The sequence below is a fragment of the Thermobia domestica genome, chromosome 7 (genome assembly GCF_964235325.1).
Source record: "Thermobia domestica chromosome 7, izTheDome1.hap1.1, whole genome shotgun sequence".
In the NCBI taxonomy this organism is placed as follows: Eukaryota; Metazoa; Arthropoda; class Insecta; order Zygentoma; family Lepismatidae; genus Thermobia; species Thermobia domestica.
Window position 1 is genome coordinate 21937892 of NC_137460.1, and position 22028 is coordinate 21959919.

Sequence of the window (22028 nt, forward strand, 5' to 3'; positions counted from 1 at the left end):
CAAAACTAAATACTCCATTGCTTATTTGAGTAGTAAAATTATAAAATAGTCCTTCTTCGCCCTTGTTCTTAGGTTGGTACAAAACTAAATAGACAACTCAAATTCTGAGCCAGAAAATCTATAAACTTTATTTAAAGAAGCATTTTAAAAGTTGTAATATTAAGAACACTTATACTTTGGAGAAAAAATTTAATCTGGTATATGAATACATTACAGAGTGTGATTATTATATCAACAAAATAGTAGAAATGTTTTTAGAGAAAGATAAACAATTATTTAATTCTGTAAATGAACACTGAGCCCACTGTAGCATATGCATTTGTTTGTGAATGAATAGAAGAACTTGAACTGTTAACTGGATCAATTTGTAGTACTGTAATATTACAAACATTGGACTGTGGCAACTGAATTGTCAGTGAGAGTCAATTTAAATTGTTCTCTGGATGGCACAGACATATACCAAATGTAACACCACAAAGGTATAAAATTCTGAGCTGTTTTCTTCTGATTGTTACAAAAATGGTATAATGGACCTTCCTGGTTGGTATAAGTCACACAAATTTATTTCTTCGTTTATTTGAATAACACAAAAAGGTATAGAAATTCTGAGCTTATTCCGTCGTTTGTTTGAGTAGCAGAATATGGTATTTGAGTAGTACAAAATGTACATAAAATAGACCTTCTCCGTTTTTTTTAATTGCAAACAAAATTGAAGAGGTCACTCAGTTTTAATAGCACAAAAGGTACAAATTGACCTTCTTTGCTTAAGCCACTCAAAATTTATTCTTTCGTTTATTTGATTAGTACAAAATGTTAATTCTTTCCTTTTCCTGCTTGTTTTTCAAAACTGAATAGGTTACAAAAATTTATTCCTTCGTTTATTTGATTAGCTATATTGGATCTTTTTCGCTTTCTTCGTTTATTTAAATAGCACAAAAAGATATAAAATGCTGAGTTATTTAAAATGGTATTTCTTGTTGATACCAAATTGAATAGGTCACTCAAATTTATTCATTTGTTGATTTGTGTAGCACAAAAATACTCAACTAATTAAAATGGCCCTTCTTTGCTTTTCTTCTGATTGGTATAAAATTGAATAGATCACTCAAATTTATTCCTTCGTTTCTTTAAATAGCACATAAAGGTATAAAATGATCCTTCTTCGCCTTTTCTGGTCAGTACAAATTCTTTTCTTTTCCTGCTTGGTTTTTTCATTTGTTTGAATGACACAAAAGTACAGAAATTCTGAACTAGTTGTTTATTTGAATACTACTGAGGTGGTTAAAAAGACATTTCACGCTGGTACAAAAAGTAGGACACCTAAACAAAACGTATATAAATTCTGAGCTAGTTAAATTGGTCTTTTTTTCACTTTTTTCTTTCGTTTATTTGATTAGTACAAAATGGTTCTTCTTTGTTTGGTATAAAAAGTAGAACACTCAAATTTGTTCTTTCGTTCATTGAGCTACTATAAAGGTACCTTCTTCGATTTTTCTGGTTAGTACAAAAAACAGGTCACTCAAATTTATCCCATCGTTTGTTTAAATAGTACAAAAAGGTACAGAAATTCTCAGTTAGTTAAAATGGGTCTTCTTCGGTTTTTCTGATTAGTACAATTTTGTTCTTCCGTGAAAATCCTTTGGTTGCTACAAAATTAAATAGACTAGTTTAAAATGATATAAAATGATCCTTTATTTTGCTTAATCCTTTGTTTGTTGAAATAATACAAAATGGTATAAAATACTCAACTTCGGTTTTTCAAATGCATTACTTCGTTTAATTGATTTTAGAGTTGACACAAATTATAATTCCTTTGTTTATTTGAATACTCCAAAATGGTGCAAAACTAAATACTTCATTGTTTAAAATAGCCCTTCTTCGCCTTTTGCTGAGCCATTTCTCATGGGTACAAAATTGAATAGGTCACTTAAATTTATTCTTTCGTATATTCAGCTAGTTCATTTTTTCTCGTTGGTATAAAAAGTAGAACATCGAAATTATGAAGTTGTTAAAATGGCTCTTCTTCGTTTTTTTTTCTGATTGATACAAAAGAAAATAGTCCACCTAAATTTTATTCATACTTCACTTCTTTTTTTCTAGTTGGTACAAAAACTAAATACTCTATTCCTTCGTTTATTTGAATAATGGTCCTTCACTTTTTCCAGTTGGTACCTAAGGAAATAATCCAATCAAGTTTTTCTGGTTCGTACAAAACTAAACACTTCATCCAAATTTGAGTATTACAAAAATGAAATGAAATTCTGAGTTAGTTTTTTTTAAAAAAATGGTCCTTCTTGCTACAAAATTGGAAAGCTCACTCAAGAGTACAAAATAGTATTGAGCTTCTGAGCCGGTTACATTTATCCGATTGTTTGTTTAAAATACGCAATTATTTCTCGTTGATGCAAAATTGAATAGGTCCCTCAAATTCACCCTTCGTTTGTTTAAATATTAGAACATGGTCTAGAAAAAATGACATTTCTCGTTGGTACAAAATTCAATAGACCACTCAAATTTATTCCTCTTTCACTTTTTCTGCTTTGTACAAAATTTATCCGTTGCTCCGTTTACAAGCTCTCGATGGTCATTATTTTAGAACTTGTAGCAGTTGATGATCAGTTACTAGATTTGGAAATAACACCTCAATATGTGTCTCAGTTGTCGAGTTATTGGGTTTTAAGTATTTTGACCTTTGACCTCGATGGTCATTATTTTGTAACTTGTAGTAGTTGATGACCAGTTACTAGATTTGGAAACAGCATCTCAATATGTGGATCCGTTTAAGAGTTATTTGCGTTTAAATATTTGACCTTTGACCTGGAAGGTTATTATTTTAGAACTTGTAGTAGTTGATGACCAATTACTAGATTTGGAAACAGCACTTCAATATGTGGATCCATTTTCGAGTTTGACCTTTGACCTCGATGATCAGTACTTTTTAACATGTACTAGTTGATGACCAGTTACTAGATTTGGAAACAGCATCTCAATATGTGGATCCGTTTTCGAGTTTGACGTTTGACCTCGATGATCATTATTTTGGAACTTGTAGTACCTGATGACCAATTGCTAAATGTGGAAAGAGCATCTCAATATGTGGCTCCGTTTCTGAGTTATTAGGTTTTAAGTATTTTGACCTTTGACCTCGATGACCACTATTTTTGGAACTTGTAGTAGTTGATGGCGTATTACTAGATTTGGAAACAGCATCTCAATATGTGGATCCGTTTTCGAGTTTGACGTTTGACCTCGATGATCATTATTTTGGAACTTGTAGTACCTGATGACCAATTGCTAAATGTGGAAAGAGCATCTCAATATGTGGCTCCGTTTCTGAGTTATTAGGTTTTAAGTATTTTGACCTTTGACCTGGATGACCACTATTTTTGGAACTTGTAGTAGTTGATGGCGTATTACTAGATTTGGAAACAGCACTTCAATATGTGTCTCAGTTGTCGAGTTATTGGGTTTTAAGTATGTTGACCTTTGACCTCGATGATCAGTATTTTGGAACTTGTAGTAGTTGGTGGCCGATTACTAAATGTGGAAACAGCACCTCAATATGTGGCTCAGTTTTCGTGTTATTAGGTTTTAAGTATTTTGACCTTTGACCTCAATGACCACTAATTTTGGGACATGTAGTAGTTGGTGACCGATTACTAAATGTGGAAACAGCACCTGAGTATGTGGCTCCATTTTCGAGTAATTAGGTTTTAAGTACTGTGACCTTTGACCTCGATGACCACTATTTTTGGAACTTGTAGTAGTTGATGACCAGTTACTAGATTTGGAAACAGCACCTCAATATGTTGTTTCGTTTTCGAGTTTGACCTTTTGTTCACGATGGCCAGTAGTTTGAGGACATGCTTATGTCATTTCTGCTATATTCAAATGTTCAAAATAGGGGTTGAAAAAGTAATCATAAAAGGGAAGGAGTTCACCCTTAAAATAGAGGTCGTAAAAGAGAACGAATCTTATGTATTATCTGCTCTCCTATGTAATTTCATTAGGGGTGGAAAAATGGTCATCAAAGAGAATGAATGAATACACCATCTAAAATGATTATCTGTAGACCGTGGGTGTTCGATTGTAATCCTTGCTCGTTATGTTAAAATAAGGGTTGAAAATATGCTCATAAAAGAGAACGAGTTCACCCCTGCTATGTTATGTGTTCGTAATCTTATGTGTTATCTGCCATGTTAAAATAGGGGTTGAAAACGAGTTCCCCTTAAAATGGAGGTCGTAAAAGAGAATGAATACACCCTTGTTATGTTACGTATTCTTATGTATTATCTGTTCTGTTGTGTGTTGCGTAGTTTTATGTGTTATCTTCTCTTCTATGTGTTCGTAATCTTATGTGTTATCTCCTATGTTAAAATAAGGGTTGAAAACGAGTACACCCTTGCTATGTTACGTAGTCTTATGTTCTGCTATGTTAAAATAGTGCTATGTGTTATCAGCTCTTCTATGTGTTCGTAATCGTATGTGTTATCTCCTATGTTACAATAAGGGTTGAAAAATATGCTCATAAAAGAGAATGAATACACCCTTGAAAAAGTGTTATCTGCTCTGCTGTGTGTTACGTAGTGTTAAGTGTTATCTGCTTTGCTATGTGTTCGTAATCGTATGTGTTATCTCCTATGTTAAAATAGGGGTTGGAAAATATGCTCATAAAAGGGAACGAGTACACCCCTTCTATGTTTCATATTCTTATCTGTTATCTGTTCTGCTGTGTGTTACGTAGTGTTATGTGTTATCTGTTCTTCTATGTGTTCGTAATTAACATATGGGTTGGAAAAGTGCTCATAAAAGGAAATGAGTTCACCCCTTAAAATGTGCTCGTAAAAGAGAATGAATACACCCCCAAAAAAGTGGTCATAAAAGAGAACGAATTCACCCCTAAAATGGAGGTCGTAAAAGACCGTGGGCTCACGGTGCACGGTGGTCATTTTCTCAGTGGCTTGTGAGTTGGCTAAAACTGTTCCAGATCGATCCATTTTCTACTACTCTCTCTCTCTCTCTTTTTGTAGCAGGGTTTCCGACCATATATGGATTTTAAAACCATTTTGTACTTCTCTAAACTACTCTTTTCTCTATTTATTCCTTCTATACATATAAATATTTGATTGGGTACCCATTTACTTACTTAATTATTTATTTAAGTATTAATATAACATTTCTTTCAGAAAGCCTGCATCAACATTGAATTTCACGTTAGAAGTTCCTACGCCTATCGCGATAACTTATTATTTTTTTTAACTATGAAATGATCGAACAATTCGATCAGGTTGAAACTAGAGAACTTGGACAATATAACTTCGTTCGTTCAACATTAACTTTCTTAATGATGCACGTTGCATACATTTAGGAAATAACCCCGGCTTAGTTACCAAATTTGTAATGAGGTCTAATCATTTTTTTTGTTACGTATGTGCTTTCCTACGCTTATCAATTTTGGCTTTTTTGTTTTTACTGCTGGCTAGTTAAGGCCTTTGTGCTAATTTTCTTTATACGATCAAGATTCTTTTTCACGAGTTTTCCATACGGGGTTCGGCATGGAGTCTCGAGTTCGAGTCCTAATTCAGCCTTTCTACCAAACACCAATTCAAAAGGAGAACAAGGATGGTGTTTGTGTTTTATAGTATTATAAGAGTAACAAGCAGTTCTAACAAATAGAGACCAATCTTTCTGGGAAGTAGACATATTTCTTCAAATAGTTTACCAAAGCTTGATCATATTTCTCCATTCGTGAATTTATTCTATGATGGTAATTAATACTAAACTTTTGATGTATACCGAGTACAGTCATAATTTCGCTAGTTACTTGTGTGTGGAATTTAGAACCAAGGTCTGACAATATATGGCGGGGTGGACCAAAATAACAAATAATATCCTCCAATAAAAACTTTGCAACATTCTTGGCTGTTATTGTTCTTAATGGTCATGCCACTACATAGTTTGAAAACATACCGACTGCGGTGATGATATACTTATAACCATTAGAGGGGGGCAGTGGGCCAAATACTTCCAAAGTTAAGGTATGGAAAGGAGCTAGTGGTTTAATTGGTTCATGCAACCCTAATGGTGTAGTGGTTGAGTCTTTACGTTCTTGACATTCGCGACATGTCTTAATATACTGTTTGATATCGAATCCCATTCGAGGCCAATAAAATCGCTCATTGACACGAGAAAACACTTTGCTCTCTCCAAGATGTCCGCCTTCTAGACATGATGTATGTGTAGCATATAGCACCTCAGGAACCAGACTTCGAGGAACACATTGTTTTAAATCATTATTAGACTTACGATATAACACCTCATCTACTAATACATACGGACGAGCCTCATTATTAGTAGGATCAGACTTTACTAATTCACGAATTCTACCAAAATATTCATCTTCTTTCTGTGCCTTAATTACATCAGTCGCGTCAATCTTCATTGTATTTATACAAAGTCCTTCTTCGCGATTTGCATTCTCTTCCTCACTTAGGGTTTGCGTTGGATATCTGGACATGCAGTCCGAATGTCGATTAGAGGGGTTACCTCTTATCGCTTTAATCGAGAAGTTATAAGATTGCAACCTGATTAACCAAAGAAGATATTTGCCTTTTAGATTTTTCATGTTCCTTAAATAGCAAACACAACAACTATCAGTAAATGCAGTGAAGTGAGGCACTCTTATTAGATATTCATGGAAGTGTAACACGGCTTGTACCAAAGCCATGGTCTCTTTTTCTGGGATCGTTAAGGACTTAGCTTCATGGTCTGAGATTTTTCTGCTATAATAAGCAATCGGTTTCTTCTCTCCATTTTTGATTTTTGACTTGGCAAATACTGAACATGAAACTTCATGTTAGGATGTCTTTGATTGCCATTAATAGTTATAGACTGTAACCCTATACCGTATGTGTAACGCTGAATGAAATCTATTCCTAGAACCATTTTCTCGTCTAATTGAGACTGTTTAACTAATGCCACATTTAACCATAAACGACGCGATCTTCGACCATAAGTTCCAACTTGGAAACTTAACCTAACCACTGGGAGTGGTTCAGTTAACTTATCCCCTAATGTGCGCAAACGAATAGTGGCACGCATTCGCTTAGCAATTGGAAAATTTTGAGGGATAATTTCTTCAGCCAAAACAGAGACTTGTGAACCACTGTCTAATAATGCATCTACTTTTTTATTAAAAATTCGAATTGGTATCGTGGGCAATCTGTGATCACACAAATTCGTTCGAGCTCTTTTCACTTCAATTGGCCTACCATCTCTCCCGATTTCACGTCTACATGTCCACATTCTTTTAACAAACGAATTGCTTTTAGCACCCATATAAGGTTTTACATGATGCGGTCTTAATTCTCTACATTTTTTCTTCATTTCCCGATGAGATTCAGTATAAACGTCAGCTAAGTACAATAACCGCAGCACATGGATAGCTTGATCTATGGTCGATACTTCTTTTAAGACTAAAGCTTGGACATAGTTAGAAGGCAATGCCTTATATAGTAGGCGTAATAACTCTCTTTCTCCAATTTCAGGTCTCACGAATTTCCAATCCCGTATTAAAGTATACGCGAAGTTATCAGGTGGAAAACGAGGAGGAAGTCGTTTTCTCTTCAACTTTTGTTCAAGCTGACCTTTATACAAATCATCAGGAAATGCTCGAGAAATCATTTGCTTTAATTCCCGAAATTGTAACTGTTGGATGGCATCTTTATGACATAAAAAACAATCAAGAGCTGAATTTTCAAGACAGGCCACTAAATATATATGCTGCTCCCGGTCATCCCAGTTTAAGGCACGGGCTATGGTCTGATATTCATCAAGGAATTTAGTAACCGATTCGTTAGGGTTTCCTTTAAATTTTGGCAATTTAAATACCGGGACATTGGCTACTTGATTATCAGTTTCTTCCTGTACAATTGTTTCATTAAGGTTTTGCCTATTTTCTACTTGGGATTCTTTCGGAGAGGGTGAATTAACTTTTATAGATTTATTCTCGTCCAATTGTAATGAATCCTCTGAGGGAGTCTTCATATCGTGATTATCTAATATTTCTTGCCTAATATTCTCATATAACAATAATGCAAGTGCATTATCGGCAGTGGGGGAATATTTCACTGGAGGAGGGTGAGAAGCAACTTGCGGATATTTAAGAAAACTTAGATTTTCTATGCAAGGTTCGTCATTTGCAAAATCTTTGAATTCTTCACTTGATTCATATGAGAAAGGACTTGGTGTTAGTACGTCATGTACAGTCTTTTCCTGATAGAGCTCCTTCTTTGCCAATTGTTTAATTTCGTCTTCTGAATCATATTTACTTGATTCAGGTGGTGAATTTTCTGGGAGTTTACTTTTCAAGCGTTCGCCCACATGAGGTGGTATATCAAATGGAAAATAAACTTCATCCTTGACTGCTTCTGAAGCAACTACTTGCTGCTGTGCTTCGGTCTTTAAAGGTGTTGACGCAAACCTAGGATCAAACTCAAAATCACTCGTCATAATACCAGGGGATTCTTCGGAAGAACTAACTGCTTCTTCATTAGAAGGGTTAGTCAGTTGTTCTGGCTTAAGAAAAATTGACCGTTTCGCGACCACTGGTTTATATTGCGTACTGTCCAAAGGAGTCAAGGATGACATTTTATTACAAGTTTCTTCAAACTTAGCTAAATTTTCCTTATAACGCTGCGTTTTCGGTATCGGTTGCCTATCCACAGGATCTGGTAAACTATACTGCTGTGGATGATTTATCCGCGGTTCAAGAGAAGTAGGCGAACTAGCTACCGGCAAACTAGCCTGCTGCACTGGCAAATCGGTTGCTTCCTTTGCCATGGGACATAACTCGGAACGCAAAGTCTTCGTGAGCGCAGTTTTCTGAGCAAGAGATTTGCAATTTGCCTCTCCCGATTTTGTAATATACCAAGCATGAAACTTCGGCGGAGATTTCTTAGGTTTGAAAAAGGGGAACCAATGGAAAGACATTTTGAATTATTAATTAAAATTTTCGTTTTCTCTAATCGAAGGAAAGAAAAAAATATAAGGGGGTATTTCACTATGAGTAATATAATCAATCACTAATTGCCATTATAATCCACAATAATACATTGGTAAAATTACAACAATTCACATAATTTCCTTAAATTATAATGCACTATGAACAATATACCAAAACAAAACAGAAAAAAGAAGGATGTCATAGCAGCACTACAAAATTTTTCGTCCCGAAAAATGAAAAAGGAAGAAAAGGCTTTGAACGAGCCCCCATTTGTGACGATGTGCAGACTCTTTTTAATTATTTAGCTCGTTTTATTCCACCATAATGTAGAGATCTGCTCACGCTAATTCTGTAGCGGATGTCACAAAGAAATATACTTAAATTACACCATTATTTTCATGGGAAAAGGTGGTTTTAATCTAGGGGAATGACAACATTATTTATAAAAAGTAAGTTTATTACATAACTAAAATGGTAATATATAACAACATTTGATTTAGTGATTCAACAAAAGTAATGGAATATCTGATAGTTCGTTTGATAGATTGATACCTTAACTTATATATATATTGATTGACAGGCTAGAGATTGAAATATTTAAGTTAGAAGAAACGGAAGATGAAATACAAGTATGTGACAACAGTTCTTAATCTTGAAAGTTTTATGGTAGGTACACAATTCATTTTGAAGTACCGCATGACATCTTTAAACTTGAATTTTATGATGCAACAAGAGATTATACATACCTTATGGTAGTATTCTTGTAACTCTTAGAAACTTTGACGATGATTCTGTCTGGTCACAACCGACGTCTCGAACCTCTGCACCTTTGCACCGGAACTTCTGAACTTCTCGACAACCGTTTGAGACCTTGAGGTTCTTTTATATTATTCTCGAGGGTCACACCCAAGCCTCACATCCGTCAGTACATCCGTTTTATCATCTCCACAAATATGGAAACTTATTGCTCTTTTGCATTTTGATTGGCTCTTAGAGACTGCCGCACCCAAAATACGTGGCGTGACACACATGTACATACGTGTACTGTCACAGCCGGAAGAATTAAATAGCGTGATCTCTAGACTTATCTATAGATTCATATCTATATAACCAATTTCAACATATTAATGCGGTGTCACGTTGCCAAAATCATGATTATGTATCCTGTAGGATGACTATGAGTAATCTTCGACAAGTAAACTTCCTACAAAATTGCGCAGCAAAAGCAACATTAGTCACTTTCAGAAAGTTTTACGTATTTCCTGTTTCTGTTGCTAGCTTGTAGCAAGTCAAGAGAGAGAAAATGTCTTTTATAATGCATATTAATCCAAAATAGCCTTCTCAATTCCTTCAATAAAGAGCAATGTAACCATATTTTTGGATTCAGCGTCACAGTATGTTTCACGTTCCTTTCATAGATAAGAGTGAAACAAAACACCGCAGTATGCGTCATTTCAAACTCGGTGGACCAAGATGCTGACGATCCCTGCCCTAATACTTCAGACTTCCCGCCGAAGCATTCCGTGATCACTGCTCTCAAGGCTTACTCTTTGTCTACTTTCGAGCCACCTTTAAGACACAGCATATCTGACAATATTGTTGGGAGTATGTCTGTTAATTATACCCTTCAGGGAATCGATGTGAATCCATTGCTTATTGCTGAAATATGATGTTTTGATTTGTTTATATGTGACATTCTTTTCGCGTACTAGCGTACTGAAAGTGTGATTCCTGAGCTTATATGCAATTGATGTTATTGCATCCACATCTCTAACATATAGTAGCTGGTTAGAAGCTGGATTTAAAATCAATTTTACATTGATTTATAGGAATTACAGACTTCATTTTTAGTTTAAAATCTATTTAGAATCGAATCAGTGATTTAATAAAAGAATGATAGAATCTTTCTTTTCTTTCTTTCTTTTTATTTTCAAGAGAATGTGCTGAGTCTTGCAGTCCAATGCTATTGACTGGAAACTTTCCTTCCCACGCTAATTTGAAGATGTTTGTTGTGACAGGAGAGCATGAGTCACCAGCATTTCGAAAACAATCCGAGATGTATGCTAAAGTAAGTTGATAATTTTTAAATTATTAGAATGAGTTTAATTTTGTTTTCGAAAAAAGAAAATATGATTAAGTGAAATATGTACAAAAAGAACTGTAATATTTTCCATAAGTAGAAGCTTTGCTTTGTATATACTTAAACACAAATAAACTATTTGCTGAGCAAAACAATATATTCACATAAACTACATACGTGTTACAGTTTCGTCAACTAACACTTTGGCTTCATCAGACACTATCAGATATCGGATCAAGCCGATGAAGCCAAAGTGTTAGTTGGCGAAATTGTAATAGGTATGTAGTTTTTTAATGTGAATATATTGTTTTGCTCAGCAAATAAATTGTTTGTGTTTAAACAAAAAGAACTGTGTTTTATTGAATAAGAGATATGAATTTATAAACTTATCCAAGCGTTTCAACTCTTTAGAGACGGGATTGTCAAATTAACACAGCCATCATTCCGTTCAGGCCTTTACGGGATTTATATATAAATACAGAATCTGGACAGAGAGGACATGTGTGGTTTATAAGCCTCATTTGCGTTTTATTTCTCAAGTAAGTCATTGAATACCCAATCATAGATTTGGACTGCTTAGTGCGTCATTAGGGACTCGTAGCCGTCCCTAAAGGGTTAAATCGGAACCAAATTAAGAAAAATGAACAGCAATTTCAGGAAACTTCTTTCTTATTCTTGGATCAACAATTTTTCTCGATTGGTTTGATGCAGCTTTCCATTCTTACCTATCCAAAATTAGACTTTTAATTTCCATTTCCATGGAGTATTCCTCCACATTTTCTATTGTTTAGTCCATATATTTCAATAGGTCTTTCCTCTGGGTACTTTTTTTCTCCTACTCACTCCGTTAACATATGATTCTTTCGCGCTTCATAATATGTCAAATCATCCCATTTGTTCTTTTCGAAATAGTTTTTAGTACACTCCATTTTACCTCTTATATGAGGTGCATTCATGTTCTAAGGTGCATATATGTTTGTAATCGGTCCTCTCTCAAACAGTTGCAATTTGTGGTACTCCTCAACGTAATCTCCCTTTAGATGTGCACATTTTTCGTAACGTCGACTCCTGATACCACGGTCGTCAAGAACTCTTCTTCAGGGATGTGTTTTGACCACTGGAAAATTTGCTGATGCCAAAGTGGTCCGATTGAAAGAATGAACGTCAGCGGGAATGTCTTTCATTGCCAAAACATTTTTAAAAAACGCTAGGAACGTGTTCTGACGAGTAGAGAATATCAAACACGACTTCAAATATATTGTCAGGAAGAAAATCTTGAGTAAGGAGTATCCGATGAGCAGGAACATTGTCTCACGAATAAGGACATAAGCGATCTTCTCATTTTGCTTGTGATGCTGGAATGAGCTGTCTTTAGACATGTTTGTGTGATGCCGCCGTCACTGTTGTGCCCTATGTAACACACGGACTAAGGATTCCGTTTTCCCCATCTCAAAACAGAGCCATCACCCACTTTCTGGACACTGGCCATAATCCAAAATATCTTTACTAGCGAGAAATATGTGTTTCCATTGTGACGACTGCCGTTATGTTTCATGATTGAGAAATAGAACCAGTGGCGTCGGAAGTATTTTTCAGCTGGGGGGGGGCAAACTGCTGTCTTGAAAATAGACACGGGAATGTAACATAGGTAAGATAATACGAATATATGTTTGTAATGTAACAATAATTTGATTTGATTGGTTAATAATAATAATAATAATAATAATAATAATAATAATAATAATAATAATAATAATAATAATAATAATAATAATAATAATAATAATATAATGAAGCTGTAAACAGTTTCGTGAGAGAGAAATTTCTATCTATGAGAAGCATCTTAGTTTACATCTTTAAATTAATTAATCCTGTGTCAGTTCTGTGCAGAAATTTTCAACCGTGAATTTTGGTCTGGTGCAGAAATTTTCAACCACTGAAATCAGAATTAAAAACATATAAAATTGTAAAATTTGTACTGCTCACAATGACTATTTGTAAGTACAATTTTTACCATTTTATATATTGGTACATATTTTTTAACTGTATTGGACGTGGTCACACGGTCACTATTAAAGAGTCTTAAAGCTGCTTAAATCAGTTGGAAACGAGAAAATTAAAGTTATATTATTAAAAATCCAGTTCTAGTGTTGCAGTACACTGTAATATTAGAAATTGCTATTTAGAACTACAAACTTTGTAGCACTGTAGTAGAAAGTATCTTGAACATTATAAAACAGGCTACATAATCAAGTAAAAAATAAGAAAATATATTTTTTCTACCTCCTTCACTTCGTGCCAGAAATGGAAAAATGCAATTTTCACTAGACTTCATAAAATTTATATAGAAAATTCAATTACACTAATTATCCAGAGTTATTTGTAGTTTTTACTACACTTACTTCAGTATATCTAGTTTGTTATTACATTCACCTCTCTTCCTAATCTCATTATATTCACTTCACTTCACACTAATAAAGTACGACACAATTAATAAGGAATAATTCAAGTTTATATTGAATTTTAAGTGCAATTTTGTAATTTAAATAATTGATTATATAACGCATAACATTTTCGCTTATGTAATTCTACATTTATTTCTTTTCAAAATTGACCAAAAGTATCTTTTCTTTCGCTTGTCTTTGATATGAATTCTCTTGCAATGATGTTTAAATCTAAGTCTGGTCGCTATACATGTGCAACAACAGCAGATGAGCCAATCTTTGCTGCGTCATGGACGTCCTCAAATATGGTTTTGGACGATGCAAATAGCTGAATGATCTTTCGCAAATGCTCAAGAAAATGGCATAGTGAGAACGACAGTCCCTAGACGATTTGGTCGAAAAGGCTGCGAACAGTTGGGGTTTCAGCACCAATAGTTTTTAATATTCTGGTGGTCGTCAGCGACTCAGTCGTCATCAAAGTAGGTGGAAGCAGCCTGAGCTGAGCTCATAATCTATCCAGGTTAAAATCCGACACGTGAACTCCCAATTCTTACTTCAAATATTCTCTTGAGAGAGAGCCACCAGCACATATAGCTCCTTCACAAAGTATCTTCTGGAGTTTTATGGGTTGTTTGAGGCCTGAATGATTGAAACGACGCTGTACTTCATTCAACACATAGTCAATGATTTCGATGTACTTTTTCGAAGAACTGATACAGGTTCTAGAGTAGGTGCTATAGAAAGGTTATCAGTCTGCTCCAACCTGATTGGTGGTCTGTTTGATCTTGAAATGGGCAATTTTAAGTGTGGTCTGTCTGCATTTTCCTTTGCTTACTTATAGATGTTTTCAAATGCACTGTCCCCTCGTAGGTTTCTCAGAGTATCCTCTAGATAGAATCACTGCTGCTCTTTTAGCTCCAGAAGCAGAAGCTTCAGAATTTTGAAGCACTTTCGCCAGTTGTCCGCAAGGTACAAAAGCACGTATACTGACTATCATAAAAAAAATATCATTCTGAATTTGTTCATTCTTTTCAAATACCCTTTTAGAATTACTTTTTAATCATCATTTGGACCACTTGTATTACTGATGATTCTTTTCCAACGTGATTTGAATTCGTTTGTAGTAAATTGAAATCTGATTAGAGATTTTCGCCTAACACACCAGCGAGTAGGACAAAGAGGCAGCAAATGTTTAGGATTACTTTCGTTGATAGTTTTACAGGGCTCAAGAACAATGTCAGCGTATGTTGTCTGTCGTTTTGCAGAATCCAGGTTTATGTTTCAAACGTCTTTCACTATGGCCCGTACGTCATACAAAAATTCGCATTTTCGTGCTACTTCCTGCAATGGAAGATCTAATGCATGATTATTGCAATGAATGTATACAGCTTTCGGATGTTCAGTCGAAATTATCTTCTGCACATCATTCACTCGTCCTGACATAATAGCTGCATCATCATGACATTATTCGCGTATATTTTCTGCATTCAGGTTAAGTTTCGTTAGAATATCTTTGATCGTGAATTCTGTTTGTGCCATGTGGGATGATCATTCTCAAAAATATTTTGTTGAGTTTGATGAATCAGAGTCAATACAGCGCACACAGAGATAACTGTTCTTTCTTTGAAATATAAGTCGTGGAGTCGGCTATGATTGCATAAAATGCAGACTATTTAACTTCTGCTACCAAGTTTCTCTATATTGCATGTCCCATAATCTTTAAAATTTCATTCTTTCAATCAGCACTAAGCCAGTTATCCCGTCGATTAATCCATTGATTGAGAACAGGCACATCCATTTTTCTTTCAGCCAGGAGCAACATCAAATTATCCGTACTATGCAAATGTCCACTGATTGCTTGTCCACTGCGAGCTAAATATCTTAGACTACTAATTATTAGAAGCAGCGACTGTCTTCCTTATTCTTGTTTACGAATTTGGTCTGAAAGGAGAGCTGAAACAGGTGTTCCATTTCAGTACTCAATCTTAACCTTTCACTACCACTGGGACATGTGTGTCCCACGATACATTCTCAGAGGATCCGTGATAATTTACCGCATGTTATTGCTATGAATCGAAGTTCCACTAGTAAAGAGAAGCCTGCTAATGGTTCACAGAATTCTTATGAACATTATCAAATAGACAGTAGTGGAAGTGAACGTGGTGATAATGAAACAGATGAAAGTGAAGAACAAGGTGCTAGTGATAAAGCAGTAATTGCACGTACTGTCATTTGGAAAAGGATGCCGAAATGTAAAATATTTATAATCATAAATACGACCCTACTGTTTTTTCTGACAATATACGTATCATAATTGAAAATACAAGATGATCATTCATGTCACTACCACTGGGTACATATAGATCCCACGTAAAAATATCAGTGGGATACATATGTCCCACCCTTCTAACGTCGAAAAACGAAACTGCGAAAAATGTTATATATATATATTTATTTTCATTTCAAATATATATGTTTGAAAACAACTTAAAGTAGCCATATATTAATGTTTCTCACTCCGAAAAAAAATGGTAGTGAAAGTGTTAAACGAACGGAACGACAATGGAGTTCGCATTTTTCATGTGTTCTGAATTATTAATCCTACCTTATACATTTTCCCCCCTCACTAAAAAACCTTACTGCACTCTGCATATTGTTTGTAAGAACATTAATTTCCCTTTGTGGAAAATGTATTTAGGCCCTAAATGTCGTGTTACTCACTTAAACTGTTATATTTTTCAAACTTTAAAATCTCGCTCGACGACTCGTTTCGTATTGCAGACTTACGATTACTTAAACAACAATTTTAAAAGAATTTAGTGTTTTGAGAATGCACACCAATGGAAATAAAGAGAATTTTCAATTCTTTTTCCTAACTCTTTCTGTCTAACATGGGGGCAGAAAAAGCGCCCGGTCCCTTGTTTCAAAGAGAAAGATGAATCTAGAATAGAGAATTTTCTTACATTACCATAAAAAGCAAAATTTAGTTCTTATAATCAATGTTGTGTGATGTTTTTACAGTCTGAAAGTGAGGGGGCAAAACGAGTATCTTGCCCCCTCTGAAAATTTCAGGAGGGGCAACTGCCCCCTTGTTCCCCCGGTTCCGGCGCCTCTGAATAGAACCAACGTTTCATCTATCGTAACAATTCACGGGAAAAGCGTCATTCACCACTATTTATCTTGTACTACTTCTTCCGTTTTTGAAGTAACTCAGTTGTGACAAATAATACAATAATTTTCAAAAGTGAGTTTTTTTATTATTATTTACAAAATTATATTCAATGAATTAGCTTTTGCTTTTAAGTCCTGTCATATAGTGTAGATATTTCAGTGACCAATAATATATCTTTATATAATGCACATTCAAATTTTTAGCTTGAAAAAAAAAAAACTGCACGCAATTCTTAGTTGTTTTAGCAGCATCTTGTACTACTGATCGGCTCATTTTCTGTTTTCTTTAAGATCTTAGAAGTCGATTCCTTACAGACTTTTCCAATACAGTTACGGACCTAGACAACGTTCAGTGATAACACCACGTTCGTACTTATTAGCGTGTTCATAACGATCTCTGTGTACTTTACACTCCGTTTTATAACCTCTTCTAAATTTCCCACATTTTACCATACTGTTATCATGCTTGTGAATTTTATCAATGGAGGTCATTCCGTACCAGTCTCCGCAAAAGTCTGAGTATACCAACGCAATGCAAAAACTGCAAAAAGTCGTTACAGAGTACTACAGCAAAACGCAAACTTGATCGCAAATTTTGTGTTGCGTGGGCGCAAACCGTTACAGAATGTGCTCACATGACAGTTGAAAGTGGCACCATATGTTTCACTTTAAGCTTTTCAACGTCCTTATTTTCCGTTTGTGATCTTTGAAACGCACAAATCATTCTTTCCTCATGACTGCGTCCGAAAACTATTTTCGTATAATTAGTTCCTAAGTATGCTCGAATTCATCTCACTTAGTTGCTTCTTGTGGCATATTTCCATGCAAGTAACATATTCTGACCATACTAAACGTCTTGCTCATATAAACTGATGTAACCTATATCCTATTTAATTATTAACAACTATTATCCGCAGCAACAGAATTGGTAGGTGCTACGTCGGCTAAATATCGGCATGGTTGGGAATTTGTAAGTGCAAGAATAGAGTTAAAAAATATGTTGTCCCAAAGTCAAGTCCCTATTGGTCAACCAATAGTTAACCATCATTTATCCAAAAGTTTGAACATAGCCTACTCCCCAATCATAAGTTTACTTATTTTATTGATATTACGTTGGCAAATGCTCGGCAACAAGTTAAATACAACGTAGGGCTAACGTTGGTAGTTGGTTGGCTTAAAGTGTAGTGCCCCTTTCAACAATAAGGTTATGTGAGATAGGGACCTATAGTTTAATGTGGGATCCGAACCACATGAAAAACTGCGCCAGAAACGCGTATGTTATGTAGAGGATCAGTTCCGTTGGCAATTGGATAATCCATCTCTTCCCACCATTTGGCTTGCTGTTAAGAGTGACATTTCGCTTTTTTTAAAACTTTATTCTTTCATTTTTGTGTATATCTGTTAATTTGTATGAAATCCTAAAAATCTATTCTCTACATTTTACAGGCATTACAACAAGAGAAAGTAAATGCAGAATTTGTCTTAATCCCGGACGTCGATCACTTCGATATAATGGAAAAGCTGCTTGACAAGAAATTTGATTTGACATCAAAAATGATTAACAACCTTATCAAAAACTGATTGGTCCCTATTAAACATTATTGAAGAAACTAAAATAAAACAAAGGAAGAAAAATGGATTTCTGTTGGTGATCTCATACACTTAGACGTACGATCTTATAAAATTTAAGTTTGTTAATAGACTCATTAAAAATACAAGGAGCTTCATCTGACATTACTATGTATTACTATCAAACGTACAGTAAAATACATAGCCACAACTTAAACTCTGTAAAGCTTACCGGAAATGTACCAGATTGTCATAGAACTGGAATTTGTAAGCAAACTTACACCTCATTCCGTATCGGTTCGAATCAACACAACGAGAATATGGTTGCATATTGATTTTGTGATATGGCACCAATGATCCAGATTTTGATTTTTTTTAAGAATTATCTATCGTCTGCATTTTTCTTTTCTTACATAAAAGCTACAGAAAAATTGGTTATGAAAATTTAATTTGAGCTATGATTCGCAAATTTAGCTAAAACTGATATGGAATGAGGCACCTTATCTATTTCATTTAATACGACAGTAAATTTTCAAGTAGTATCGTTTTAACATTTTGTTTTGCCGACTTTATGACATTATACACTACAAAAATTGCTCGAAATATGTATAATAATTTAATTCAACAAGTGAGTTTCGTTTCACAGTGTGAACTACAACAGACTACCAAACTATGCGAATTCAATACTCAAACTTGAAAAGTACATCTATAACTAATGCTTGCAATAGAATAATAAAATCAGAGATAGAATCTGTTCCTCGGATACTGAACCCATACCTAAAAGCCGTTACTGGCTATCCCTCAACCAAAAATTATTATTTTGAATCACTTCCGGTTTAAATAGAAGGTTATGGGAGAAGATAGAATCTGTTCTTGGGACTCTGAATCGATCGCAAAAAGCCGTTTATAGGTATCTCTTGCCGTTTTTGCTTTATATGAAAAATCAGTATTAAAACATAAAATAATAGTAAATTCTACCACTTTCGGTTTCGATATAGTGTTGCGAGTTGTGAAGTAAAGGTTCTATAGAGATAAACATTTTAACCGGAAGTAGCTAATTCGAATCACTTTCTGTTTGAATGGAGGGTTAACATAGAAGATGAAACCTATTCTGGGATACTGAACCGATAGCAAAGAAACCGCTTCGCTATTTCTTTTGTTTTTTGCTGTGATAGTTGTTCACAGACGGATGGACGGACAAAGCCGTTTTCTATATAAGACTTTCGACACTCCGCATAGCATAGTTTGGAAGTCTAATAGTTCCCCTGAACATATGAAATAATATAGGCCTATGTATACTTAATGTTCAATCCAGAATAAATATTTTCAGAAGTTGTATTGTCATTTTTTTCCATTAAGGTTAATTAATATTTGTGTAAGTAATTCATACTGGAATTCATATTATCAACGATGACCATTTAATAACGCCGTGTGTTGGACATTTTCTTTCACTTCTCGAAGCGATGATTTGCTGATTGTGCTTAAATCATACGTTTTCTGAATCCATGTTATATTCTGGGTTATCTCCTTTTTTCCTTTTGTTTAGTGTTTAGGTCAATGGATATTTCCTTTCTTACCAGAAGTTATAATTTAATGATTCCATCATGTGGAACTGTCTTCAATATAACACATACTAAAAATTTTAGAAAAAGATTTCTTAGTTACGAATATACAAAGATTCAAACAATGCAAAAATACGTTGCTTACGTCACAGCATCAGAAACAAGATATTTTGGTGTGATGTCACATATTGGATCATCTCTCTGAGCAGTATTGAAAACTTCAGGGAATGCTTTTATGTTGCAGTTTCTTACTGTAAACTCAAGTAAATTTAGTAGATAGCAAAAGAAAAGTTACAAAATAAGTAAAAAATACTTAATGAATATAAAAAAAATATGTAAATAAGACAAGTTTCCAAATTTAGAATACACTAAAAGTCATCTCTAATTTTCCATCGTTACAAATATTTTACATATTTATCACCAGGATTGTTTTATTATGAAATTAGACCAGAAATATTGAAAATCTAACTATTGCATAAATTCAAATTAAAAAATAAACCACAAACAGATGAGAATACTCATGCTACCATATTATGCTACAAATACAGCTTTTTTTATTTTCAAAACTTGATTCCTAATTCTTTGGAAGTTCATGTTCTACTGGTGCTTATAAATTTCTCCCACTTTTAATTATACACATTGTAACTTTGTCGGCATACATACTATGTATGTAGAGAATCTCCATGTTATACTATGGCTACAAATCTAGCATTTTCTGCATCAAAAAGCTCTGCCGTATTACATGATTTACCTTGTTTCAATCATTTACTATACATATTCGCAATTGATTACCACACATTGCTACAGCTATTCGTATCTTAATGCTATAAGAACTTGTATTATATAGCGAATTTAATGTTTATCAGTCGTCACTTATCGTCGAAAGCGTCATCCCATGCTACCTGCAATTACAAATTTCGCTAACGCGTTTTGAGGTAAAAACTCCGGAGTACTAATCTAGATAAAATAACTACGATGTATTAACGAACTCAAAAGTTGATAGGCACAAATATAAAATGTGGCGAAAATCCGAAATTAAAGTAGAAAGTGACAAATACGATATCCAGAAACAAGAAGCCACCCGCACCTTCAAGTCACAAAACAGAAAACATACTTCAAATTCTACGGGAAACAATACTTCAAAATTTGCCGTAGGGGAGCGAGGAGTAATACCAGTGAATTCCAAACACTAAATTTTCAGGAAGTGGCAACTAGCAAGCAAATCTCAGTGCTTATTTGTTCCTTCGAGTAACGCACTTGCACGAGAGACATTGAAATCTGGAGTAGCTGCATGAAAAATTCAGAGAAATATTTTTCGTGCATGTGTGTTGTAAAGGTACGTGATTAATTGTAGACACATAGCACTAATATAATTTCATTCAGTGTAATTATTGGTGAACATTAGCCTGATAATTTGTAACATTATCCCGATGTTGTCTTTCTTTACTCAGACGAAAAGTGGAAAATTCCGTTCAAATATCGAGTAGAGTAATGACGGATGACAAGCATCTGACCCATTTGGATTTCCCCACTGCATAATTCCAACATTGAGTTCCATATTTCAGGAATTGAATGAAAAATAATTTGAGAAGGGATGTGCAGATCTTTCCGAAGATAGACCAAATTTAGTGACATATGAAGGAATGAAGTGTAGCCACCTTTCATCCGGTTTTGAAAATATACCTAGATTGGACGTTAAGCTGGGAGTACTATAATTGGAATCGAAGATGTGTGAGAAAAAAATATATTTATATTCAGATTCTTTTCCAATGCACGATGTCAAATTGCTCGTTCTAATTTTTCCGGTTATACTATTGCTATTGCTATAACGTTTAACTTGTACCTTTTCATTTTTAATCGTTAACTAAGAAAAACCCTCATCCTCTCGTCTTCCATACATTTTCCATACAGGAAAAGTATTGAACATTAATACCAAACAAATTAGTGTAATTGAAAGTATTATTATAATGAATAAATTAATTTCAATCCTTTTAAATTCACAACAAACTTGTAATGTTTCGAAAGTACAGCTATGATTAACCACTAGCAATAACGATCGAGGGTCATTCATCGATCTGGCGAAGTTCAGCAAAGTAGCCGGAAAAGAGCAGATTCATTATTTCTTCATTTTAAGAAGTAAGATATATCAGAATCGAAGAATATGATCACACTTGATAAATTCAGATAGTAAATTACGT

At 34.5% G+C, this 22028-nt stretch overlaps 1 protein-coding gene across 3 annotated transcripts in view; it reads left to right on the forward strand.

The window, feature by feature from the left end:
- KFase (kynurenine formamidase) overlaps positions 1 to 19604 on the forward strand; it is a 75639-nt gene extending 56035 nt beyond the window's left edge. For all 3 annotated transcript variants that reach the window (XM_081764206.1, XM_081764204.1, XM_081764205.1), the window contains exons 7-8: positions 10940 to 11072; positions 18146 to 19604. In XM_081764206.1, the coding sequence (XP_081620332.1) occupies positions 10940 to 11072; positions 18146 to 18280 (268 nt within the window). In that variant the 3' untranslated portion in view covers positions 18281 to 19604. The remainder of the gene's footprint in view (positions 1 to 10939; positions 11073 to 18145) is intronic.
- The last annotated feature ends 2424 nt before the right edge of the window (positions 19605 to 22028 follow it).